At 40.0% G+C, this 12,040-nt stretch overlaps 1 protein-coding gene across 1 annotated transcript in view; it reads right to left on the bottom strand.

Moving 5' to 3' along the window:
• The window catches only part of Ryr2 (ryanodine receptor 2), a 585,643-nt gene that overhangs the window by 270,867 nt on the left and 302,736 nt on the right, over positions 1–12,040 (bottom strand). Inside the window, exon 17 of the mRNA XM_076832381.1 lies at positions 6,529–6,624. Coding sequence (XP_076688496.1) covers positions 6,529–6,624 — 96 coding nt within the window. The remainder of the gene's footprint in view (positions 1–6,528; positions 6,625–12,040) is intronic.

Below are 12,040 nucleotides of genomic sequence, written 5' to 3'. Positions count from 1 at the left end.
GGGTCAAATGATGGTTCCATTCCCAGATTTCCAAGGAATCTCCATACTGTTTTCCATATTGGCTACACCAATTTGTAGTCCCACCAGCAGTATATGAGTGTACCTTTTCTCCCACATACTCACCAACACTTATTGTTGTTTGTCTTCATAATTGCTGCCATTCTGACAGGAGTAAGAAAAAAAATGTGGTATATATACACAATAAAATTTTACTCAGCAATAAAAGAGAATAAAATCATGGCATTTGGAGAAGATAACGCTAAGTGAAGTTAGCCAATCCCCCAAAAAAACAAATGCCATGTTTTCTCTGACATAAGGAGGCTGATTCATAGTAGGTGGAGTAGGGAGGGGGAGCATGGGAAGAATAGACAAACTCTAGATAGGGCAGAGGAGTGGGAGGGAAAGGGAGGGAGCAGGGGTTTAGCAAGGGTGATGGAATGTAATGGACATCATTATCCAAAGTTCATGTATGAAGACACAAATTGATGTCAACAGACTTTATATACAACCAAAGATATGAAAAATTGTGCTGTATGTGTGTAATAAGAATTATAATGCATTCTGCTGTCATTTTTTTTAAATCAATGAAAATAAATAAATAAAATAAAATAAATTTGGCTACAAGTTAAAAAACAATGCTCTGTCATTTGCAGTTTACTTTGGGAGACTCCTCCACCCCCATTTCCCATTGCTGGTAAAATAGAGCAAAATACAGGAATCCCTCAAATCCAAACTCTATTTTCTGTCTTTTCAGATACAACTTACTGCCCGAGGGAGGAAAGAAGCAGGAACATGGCTGCATGCAAACTTTTCTAGCCTAGCTTAAAGACGCTTGATTTTTGACATTTGACTATTAAACTAGTAACTTTTAATTACTGTTTCAAATCTTTAGGATTAATATCTCTTAAAAATTAATTGAAATTTCCCTGCCTTCACAAGTGATCAGTCAGCATAACATCACTTGCATGTCTGGATGTGAATGACCCAATCTTTACATAAAACATCAATCACCGTGTGTGTAATACAGGTGAGCTGTGGGTGCTGGTAGATGACAATGATATGGAGTCCTAGGGCCAAACAGGTACTGACCTAAACAGCCTCCATAAAAGATTTGCTTAAAAAGTCTCCAATGGCATGATGCTGATTAGTTTTTTTTCCCCAGTGCAGGAGCATGATCTCTCAGGTTCAGCATGGCTGGTTTCCCAGGAAATCCAAAGCTCACGCTGCCTTTCCAGGGCCTTCTCTGGCTCACTGTCTCTTACTGTTATCACGGGTGCTGCTTGAATTGCAGCTTACTATGCTTTCTACACCAGTAAGAGTGGAACTCAAACAATAACTCATGTAGCTCAGACGCAACTAGATGTCAAAGAGGTGGGGGGCCCAGGACATAGGATTCTGGGACTTCTGTCTTTGGAAAATAATGAGCTTAAAATCTACAAGAACTGGTTGTGGCAACTTCAGGAGCTCTAGCCTAACCTATTTTTAGGTACTCTCAATCATATTGTGTAAGAGCACAAAGCCTCCACATCTGTCTGCTCCACAGACTCCACCTGCTCACACCTAAAGGGGCTCATTCAAGGCACTAATAAGTGTTGGGAGGAATTCACAGGTTTCCCGTGGAAAATTCAAAGACAGCACTGCAAATCCATGTGGGAAATAAGACGTGCCAAAAGTCTGCCTTTCCTGACTAGGTAACATCAGCTCTCTCTTGTCCCCAAACAGTATTTCAAGGGCTGGGAACCCTAAAGAAAAGCCTGACCTTCAGAAGTATGTCGACTGCACTTGCTCAGACCAACCTTGTGTCTTTGCAACTAACTCTCGCCCAGACATAATCACACATGAATCCTGGGACAATAATTTCTCTTTCATTCCCCCAAGGAATTCAGAGCAGTCATTCTTATTAACTGATCAGATACTCTAGAAGAGCTTTATGCACTGGAGATGCTGGTCAACTGGTGATGATGCAGAATCTGACAAAAGAGTACAGTCTTTTCAGCTGCCCTTTCTGAGCCATGCCATCCCTTAATGAGAGAGAAAGAGGAGCTGGCTGGGCTACCACATCGGGACTTAGTGTCAACCCTCATCTGCCCACCTAGGGCACACGCCTCACTTCCAACTACCAACTCCTGGGCTTCTTTGCTTCAGGATTGGCTCTGACCTGAGTAGAGCTGAGGGGCCCCAGAATAGTCACCCCCTGGGAACAGCACCACCTCATACCCTAGTCCCTGGGGTGGGAAAACTGCAAGGCAAAGTCTGTGTGTTTCCCTGGTGAAAAGCAGCTCTGGTCACCCACAGCAGTGACTCGCTTATAACATAGCCATCTGGCCCCTTGCCTATCTCATGTCCCAAAAAAACTCGCCTTTGAATCTTACGTCAAGGTCAACTTCCAACAGGACTCAAGCCAAGGCAAGCTGGAACTTTTCCAGTTGAACAAGAGGAACAAGGTATGTGAGATCTATCGTACAGTATGGTGAATATAGGATGGTTAATAACCAAATATATTTCAAAATCTCAAAGGTTCTCACCACAAGAATAAATATCCAAGATGATGGATATATTTATTAGATTGAGTGAAAAATTTCCCATGTGCACATATTTTATGACTTTGAATCCCATAAATATATGCAATTATAATTTCTCAATTTTCAATAATTTTTTAAAAATTATTCTGTTTTATTCTTCTACCCTCCTATAAAATTTGGTCTTTTTAGATAAACATGATAGAGTGTATTTTGACATACATACATGAAGTACAACTTCCCATTCTTGTAGCTATACATGATGTGGACTTACACTGGTCAGGTATTCATTCATGAACATAGGAAATTTATGTCAGGTTCATTCTATTGTCTTTCCTATTCCCATTTCCTCTACTTTCCCTTCATCCCCCTTTGACTAATCTAATTAACTTCTATTCTTCCCTCCACCCCTTCTCACTGTGTTTTAGCATCCATACATCAGAGAGAACATTCAGCCTTTGTTTTATTAGGATTGGCTTATTTCACTTAGCATGATAGTCTCCAGTTCCATCCATTTCCTGAAAAATGCCAAAATTTCATTCTTATTTATGGCTAAGTAATATTCCATTGTGTATATGTATCTCATTTTCTTTAATTTTTTTATTTATATATGACAGCAGAATGTATTACAATTCTCATTACACATTTAGAACACAATTTTTTCATATCTCTGGTTGTATACATAGTATATTCACACCAATTCATGTCTTCATATCTGTACTTTGGATAATAATGATCATCACATTCCACCATCATTAATAACCCCATGCCCCCTTCCTTCCCCTCCAACTCCTCTGCCCTATCTAGAGTTTATATATTCCTCCCATGCTCCCCTTCCCTATCCCACTATGAATCAGCCTCTTTATATCAAAGAAAACAATCAGTATTTGGTTTTTTTAGGATCACACATCAGATAGAGCACTAATCTCTAGGGTATATAAAGAACTTAAAAAGCTGAGCACCAAAAAAACCCCAAATAATCCAATCTATAAATGGGCGAAGGACCTGAACAGACACTTATCAGCAGATGATATACAATCAATCAAAAAATACATGAAAAAAATGCAAATCAAAACCACGCTAAGATTTCATCTCACTCCAGTCAGAATGGAAGCTATTAAGAATATAAACAATAATAAGTGTAGTGAGGATGTGAGGAAAAAGGCACACTCATACACTGCTGGTGGGACTGTAAATTGGTAGAGTCAATATGGAAAGCAGTATGAAGATTCCTTAGAAAATTGAGAATGAAACCACCATTTGACCCAGCTATCTCTCTCCTTGGTCTATACCCAAAGGATTTAAAAACAGCATACTACAGGGGCACAGCCACATCAATGTTTATAGCAGTACAATTCACAATAGCTAAACTGTGAAACCAACCTAAATGCCCTTCAATGGATGAATGGATAAAAAAAAAATGTGGCATTTATACACAATGGAATATTACTCAGTAATAAGAGAATAAAATCATGGCATTTGCAAGTAAATTGATGGAGTTAGAGAAGATAATGCTATGTCTAGTTTCACTACATTTTATTAAAAGCTCCTTGGTGACTACATTGCATCTTCCTATAGTTTTTGCTCCACTTCTACTATAAAAGATTTCTTTCAACCAGCTCCCATCCCTTTTTCTTAAGTCTTAATTTTGAGACTTCTGATCATTTCTCACAAGTGGTATTTATATAAGCAAATATAATTGAGCAATTGAGGAGTACACCAAGAGGGTCAAGAAAAACAAGATTAAGAGAAGCCCATGAGACTCTGCTTAGAAATTAGATGTTGTGTAAAAAATAGAAAAAGCTGAACCAGAACACAAGAGACTACCATATCAGTATAACTAACTATAGTTTCATCTCCATTAATAATCTCATACTCAGCAAGGTAATAGGCCAGTTAAGATTAAGGAAAGTGTCACCAGACAGTTAAGACCCATGAGGTGGCTGAGTTGCTTCAGTTATTAAATTTTCCTGAGTCTCATCTGTATAATTCCCTCATCCAAGATCTGGGGATAATAACAGCATCTACCCCAGGGCCATCGTGAGAATTAATGGTTAGTGTTTGTAAAGCACATAAAACAGAACCTGGCATACCCTGGTTAATTAAGAGATCTGCATCTCAATGACTTCAGTGAAATTTGTACAACATTGCTGGTAGAAGACACAATGGATCCTAAAAGGAATTCTGCAAACATGGTGCTTAGCTGCAGGTGAGGGAACATCTACTTCTCTGGTTTAAATCAGAAGGGGCCATCAAGTCCACAGAACACTGGTGCCACCACTCCTTCTATTCTGCAGTTAGTTCCCCTGTCCTCTGTGTGCAGCTTTTATGCGACTTTGTTCCAGGCAAAGCTGAGAAAGTAGCAGCCTCTCTCCCAGAAAGGCTTTCTTTGTGAAGCAGAGGCCAGAACAGGGCAGCCAGGCATTCCCAGTCATAAGTGACATTCAGATTTTAAGAATTGTGCTTTTCAGTTTCTAAAACTAAAAATGACAAAGGAAAATGTGCTTGGAATGAGTCATAAGCCAATGGACACCCTCCTCACAGTGTAATGTCCTCTGGCTTCAGTGGCTGGTCTGCGCTCTGGCTTTCTAAGACTGGCTGCCCATGGTCCCTGACATCCACAGAAAACTGAGTTGGAAAATCTTTAGGAAAAATGTTTTGCACAGCCAGGAAAACCAAAGCTCTGTGTGCTAAGCCACTGGTCCCGCCAGCAGGGCTGGGCCATCCCTGGAGAGGCTCTAGGGCACCTGCTGCTCCCATGCCCACTGTGATCTTCCAGGCTGAGGCAGAAGCCTCCCTCCTCCCACCTGGCTCATATGCCCAGCTTCCTTCCTCATCATTTACTTCTTTCTCTCCATGAGTAACAGGAAGGACAGGAGCCAGGATCCACCAGTGAGAAAATAACTAAAAATAAATTCAGGGACTCTAGAAATTGCCCAGGGGAACATGAATGCTGAGAAGGTATTACTGCTCTGTAGTAATAGTGGCCAGGGGTCTGCCTACTACCATTTAAAGCTGGAGGCAACTCTTAATTATCAATGTTGCCTGTCTTCAATTGTAGGGACAGGATGTAAATAACAGTGGAGAGAAAGTGAGATGAACTAAAGGAAAATATGGAAAAGAAGATCAGTGCTAGTGCTCAGACATCTAGGTGACCCTGGTCCCTTGGGTCTAACCATTTTCTTCCCATATATCTCCTTATCTCAGGTTTTGACACCCAACCTCCCAGTGCTAGAGAACCTAGTGAGTGTGCTGTCCCTTCCTTCTTCCAGTTCCCCTCATTGCCAGCCTGGCCATCACAGAGAAGTCCCCATCACACCAGAATAAAACTAACAAGTTAGAGATGCCTGGATCAGGTTGACGGTATACTTTCCCATTAGACAGACTGTTCATTCGTACTTACCAAAATCCTCTTAAATGAAATGTTGTGCTCTGTGATTTGAGAAAATAATCTCTTCCCAAAACTATCCAAATAATCTTTTTTTTTTGAAAGAGTGAGAGAGAGGAGAGAGAGGGAGACAGAATTTTAATATTTATTTTTTAGTATTTGGCGGACACAACATCTTTGTCTGTATGTGGTGCTGAGGACCGAACCCTGGCTGCACGCATGCCAGGCGAGCGTGCTACCGCTCGAGCCACCTCCACATCCCCAGCCCTCCAAATAATCTTTTAAACACAAGGAGAAAACAAAAAGAATACCCAGCCCATCTTTCTGCTTATACAGTCCATTAGGAGTCATGGGAAAAAATGAGAATTCCAGCTCTTCAGTGGCTCTCGGGACTTTACAACTAGACTTCTTTTAAAAATGGAAATGGACAGGATACTGTTAGATTGATATTCAGAAATAACTAAAGACAATACTAATGACCCAATAAACAAATCAGAGTCTTCAACCAATTAAAAGGAAAACACATTGAACATCAGAGTTTGTTTTTATGCCCTGAAAGGGCATAAAACAAGAGGAAACAGGAAAAATACCTCTCACCAAGGAGAGAACCAGAAAACATACCCGAGGAAGCTTCTAGTCTTTCCAATCTGCTGATCAGCCAGTCGAGGGAGCCAGAAAATTGAGCACAGTTTTTGCGATTTCCTCTAATTAGAGCCGCTGCAAAAGAAGATGATTTCACATTGATACAATTTTCCAGTTCAAAAATCAAGGTAAGCTAATGAGAGTGCTCAAATGTTGGATGAAGAACCAAATATCTTCATGTATCAGCTAAATCATATGCAAATGCAAACACACAGAGAAAACTGACATGAAAAATTACTTGGTATTTATTAATGGGTCTGAAACAACCTCTGCTCATTGGAAGGAAGGAATTCCAGAGAGCAGCTTCCCACACTGGGAGGTAACAATGAAGGGGATGGAAACAGGAGTCGACTCTCTTGGGTTCTGATACCTGCTGCTCTCAATGAGCCATGAGAGTCAAGTATTTCATCTCCCTAGAGTTCAGTCTCTTCTCCCATGTGATGAAGACGTTAGAGCAATGTAGTTCTCCTGAACATGCAGCACAAAACACCAGGAGACATAACAGCAGGTATACAGAGGGGTGTAACTGAACGTCACAGGGAGAAACGATGGGACGGCTATGGCTAGTTAAGTTTGGAAACCATGTGTCTTTTCCTACAGCTCTCCTTCCCACCTGGAGAGTCACAAGGCATTCTAAAGATTCAGATAACCTGAGGTCATCTATTCTAATTTTGCTTTATCTCGCCTTTTTTACCATCCTTTCACCAAAGAACACTCCTTGTATGAAATTGCTACATGACTTTTGTCTCTTTCAATCTATTTTCTTTTACTTAATTTAAAAATTTAAAGTAAAAATTCAATGGATTAAATTATTTCAAAGCAAGCCCAGTATTTTTTTAAAAAAATGAATTCTGTCCTGGTCAGAAACAGCACAAGTGCTTACTAAGGGTTGGTGAGATTTTGAACAATACAATATTTAAAGAGAGGCAGTAATTTTTAAGAGTAGCTCCATCTTATTTCACTATCTAACTTTTTATAAGAGAGATATATTAACAGGGAAGGGGTGCTGGGGATTGAACCCAGGGGTTCTTTACCACTGGCTACATCTCCAGTACTTTATATTTTTTATTTGTGAAACAGGGTCTGGGTAAGTTACTGAGTCTGGCTTCAAATTTGCAATCCTCCTTTTTCAACCTCCCGAGTCACCAGGATTATAGGCACGCATCACCGTGCCCGGCAAGATGTATTAATTTTAAAATCAAATAATACAATAAACCTACTTTTTCCAAAGCAGAGAGAAAACAATGGTATCCACATTCGGAATGTATGACAATCAGCATCAGACGTGTCAGAGTGCTCTGCTCATCTCCAAAGTACAATGACAACTTTAAAAGGTGTATCAAAATGTTATACACAGGCTCTCTTCTAAATGAGGAACAAGTTTGCCATGCCTTAAACTGCTCTTTGATCTCTGCCTAGTTGGCCTCGAACACTAAGACCCTTCCTCCTCCTGGCATCACATTTTACTTCAGAAATACTGAGGCAAATGCATCAGGCCCTGTGGCTGGCACAACAAATTTGAACCTGAATATAAATCCCTTTCCATCTGATACTCTTACTGTACCTTTGCACAGGGCATGAAACTTAGAAGGTATGTTATTTCTCAGCATAAGTGCTGGCACAGTCTTCTATAAAATAAGAATGTAGAATTGTTAAATAACTATGTTACATGTTAAATATAATAAAAACATTTTGAATGAAACTTTTAAGAAAATGCTAGCTTGCTGAAATAATTTAATCAATGTTGAATAACTAACTAAATCCCTAAACTTTCATTCAGTCAGAATGTGAAACACAGGCAATATTGGTAATTAATCAAAAATTATTGTTGCAAAAAAGTACTTTTTATTATGGATGGTCTCCAACTTAAAATGGTTCAGCTTACACTTTTTTTTTTTTTGACTGTACAATGGTGCAGAAGTAATACATGTTCAGTAGAAACCAACCTTCAAATTTTCAATTTTGATCACTTTCTGGGCTGCAGAGAGGGAACACTATGCTCTCTAGGGACAGGGATACTGAGCAATGGCAGAGAGCAGCAAATCCCAGTCAAACATGGGACCACCAGAATTCACAACTCTCTACAATGTGCTGTGTTGTCAGCATGTGTGTGCACGTTTGGCTTCGGGGATCACGCCTATTCAATAAACTACACGAGGCACCCATGGGCCCCTTCCTCAACATTCCTCATCTTGGGCCCAGAGCAAAGGTGCTAGTCATCTATGAACAGAGATCTCTGAAACTGAGCCTAAAATAAGTGTTCCCTCCTTGTAGTTGATCTTGATAAGTATTTTGGTCACAAGCAGCGTAAAAGCTAATTAAACATTGCAGAAATGGTCACCTCTGCCATATTACAAAAGCAGCCATCCATTCTGTTTGTTGCTTACTTTGAATTGTGAGAAATGAGTATTCACAGAGAGTTCACTAGAGTCATTTCTCTGACATCTTTAGAAAATCATGCCTGCCTTCCATCATCCCACAGATTAATTTTGTGGACGTCAGGAAAGATGTATGAAAGAGGACCACAGAACACTTTCAAACTATGAGTATCTGTGTCCACAGCATCTGAGGTCTCCCAGATGGCAACTCATAAATCTACTTTTTTTTTCCATTCTCCACCTAAAACACATATTAAATCTATCCATGTCAAATTCCAAATTATTATAGATCATAGTTCCCACATCCTCCTCCTCTTCTCAGACTACACACACACACTGAAGAAAAAAAGAAAAGCAAAAGAAGGTTCTGACTCATTTCACACACAAACCTAGAAACAAATCTACCATCTAGCTATTTGGAGGAATGGGGCTGGGGGAACTTCATGAATGTGGAGTTGATATTTGAACCACACCTTTTGGTAGCTGAATAAAGGGCAGTGAAATGCAAATAGATTATAGAATTTTCAATTACTGTGCAGAATCTGAGACTCTCCCAGCCAGACTGAGGTAGAAACATGCATCCCTGCATATGACTATGTGTCAAGCAATGACAATGAATTCAGCAGAAGTGACTGGCAGCAAGTAGATGGTCCTGAAGTCTTCTGCATATCAAGATTCAACAGTTTTATTTGCTAATTTTTCTGGTTATAAAATCAATAGTCACTATAATAAAAACAGAAATCAAGAGAAATTAAAAACAGTTTAAAAAATAGTCTCTCATAATTCCACCTACCTGAAACACCTGTTGCATTAAAAATATTGTGTTGGGAGGGTGGGGGTGAGAGGGAGAAAGTCTCTTTATTTACACTGATAGAAAAGTGTTCTGTTTTTTAACTCAACTGGAATTAATGTATAGCTTTTCTTTTATCATCATTTTTCTAGCATTTGTCAGATATGTTAACTGTTTTTTTAACAAAAGTAATGCATTTCAACAGATTAACAATAAATAACAGAACACACAGGAAATGAAAGTAGAAAATCAAATTCCTTCTCCCAAGAAGAAAGCCACCTACCATCCTCCTGTGTGCTCTTTCAGAAATGTTTAGTGTATAAACAGGAGGTGCCTTTCTCTCTCTGTGTGTGTGTGTGTGTGTGTGTGTGTGTGCGCGCGCGCACGCACAGATATGTATTTGGTACAGGGATTAAACACAGTGGCACTTAAAAACTAAGCCACATCACCAACCTTTTAAAATTTTTATTTTGAGACAGGATCTTGCTCAGAGCCTCACTAAGTTGCTGAGGCTGGCTTTGAACTTGCAATCCTATTTTTCTATCAGGTAATATTTCCTTTTCTTACAGATTTATAAAAACAATATATATTAAAAACAGACTTTGTCTTTTGTACAGGTTGCATATTTTTGCAAATTCTCATCTATTTTGATTCTATGATGATATGATCTTAAGAGTTGTAGATGCCATATAGTCAATTTCATCAGTCTTTGGTTACTGACTTATTCCCACGGTTATTCAGATAGACAGACAACAGACAGTCGTGAGTAACAGGACCATGATATTAAGGGAGTAGTTCTATAAACCGGACTACTGTGCTGACCCCCACATGCTTTCTTTTACCAATCAATTTACCTGTAACCCTACCTGGCTTAAGTGAATAGGATGTATTATATTCCTCAGCAAGAGAACTGTTATCTGCAGGAGAAATGCAAGCCCAAAATGCCTAGGGGAAGATCCCAAGTTATCTGGGGGAAAATTTTTTGTGACCCTTTCATAGACCAGATCCTAGGACTCAGGGAAATTAGGCAAATTTCACTTAATCATAAAATGTGTAAGAACCAGTCAGCAAGGGCCAAGGTGACCTAGACTTGCCCTGAACCCTTGCTATGTGCAGTGGGGACTTGGAAATTTGAGGTCATCCTGCTTTCAGTCAGAAGTCTAGAAGTGGGCCTGGGCAAGATACTGGAAACTTCCCTGAGACCTACAGTAGAACTGGAGGGCAGGGAGGGGCATACCTCCCTTCTAAGAAGACCTACTCTCTCCCTTGAGAGTGCCCTCTTCCATCCCTTCTGATAAACTCACCCCACTACTCTGGGGTGGCACGTCTGCAGTCCTTCTGGTATGATGGCAACAACTGGTGAGAAAGGACCTTGTGGCTGCCTCAGCTCTGCTATGGGCACTGCAACACAACCACACAGCACTGTGGCTGGCTCTGTTAACTTTGCTACCAGTACCTCTCAAGCCACTATGAGCTCCAGAAGAAAAAGCACCTACCCTAGCTACCACTGTCCCTCAATACCTGAGTCAGGGCCCCACCCATGGTGGACATTCAATTCATCTTTGAGAAATGGATGAAGATTCTATTATAATCAAAAGTCTGGGTCCCCCACCCCAAGATTCATATGCTGAAAGCCTACCCCCAGGTGATGGTCTTAGGAGGTAGGGGCTTTGAGAGGAGATTTAGGCCTTAAGAGCAGAGACTTCAGAAATGCAATTAAATGCCCTCGTAAACAGAGACCCTAGAGACACCCTCTCCCCTTCCACCACAGAATATGCTAGAGCCTTGAGCTTGGATTTCCCAGCCTCCAGGATAATGAGAATCAAACATCTGTGATTATAAGGCACCTATTTATGGTCTTTTTAAAATAGAAACCCTAATAGAACAAAACATTCTATCAACACCAAGAGATTCATCAGATGCCAAGTCCATGTGCCGCCCCCAGCTTGTTAGCCTCTGTTATAAAAAGACGTCCCACAAGGAATTAAGAGACCACACAAGGAATTAAGATGCTTGAGAAAGCAGATAGAGGGAAAAGGAAACTTTCTGAAGAATTTAAATAAACAAACACCCAGAATTACCTGGAAGAAACAGGTATGGAGTGGGCAATGAACAGAAATTCCCGAGAGTAGCAATGTGCAAATGTAAAGGTTAAATGTATTTGCATACTAGGGCATTTTCATTTGGAGGAAGTATACTTAGAATTGATCTCTTGTTCCATAAAAAACTAGTTTAAAAGTAAAAACTATCCATGTTCCTGAAATCACTGTGTTCTTAGTGACATGTGACATACATGGTTATTATACCATTATCTTTCTTTAAG

Source organism: Callospermophilus lateralis, chromosome 13 (assembly GCF_048772815.1).
Source record: "Callospermophilus lateralis isolate mCalLat2 chromosome 13, mCalLat2.hap1, whole genome shotgun sequence".
In the NCBI taxonomy this organism is placed as follows: Eukaryota; Metazoa; Chordata; class Mammalia; order Rodentia; family Sciuridae; genus Callospermophilus; species Callospermophilus lateralis.
The sequence above is the reverse complement of the archived record's forward strand: the minus strand, read 5'-3'. Positions and strand labels throughout refer to the sequence as shown.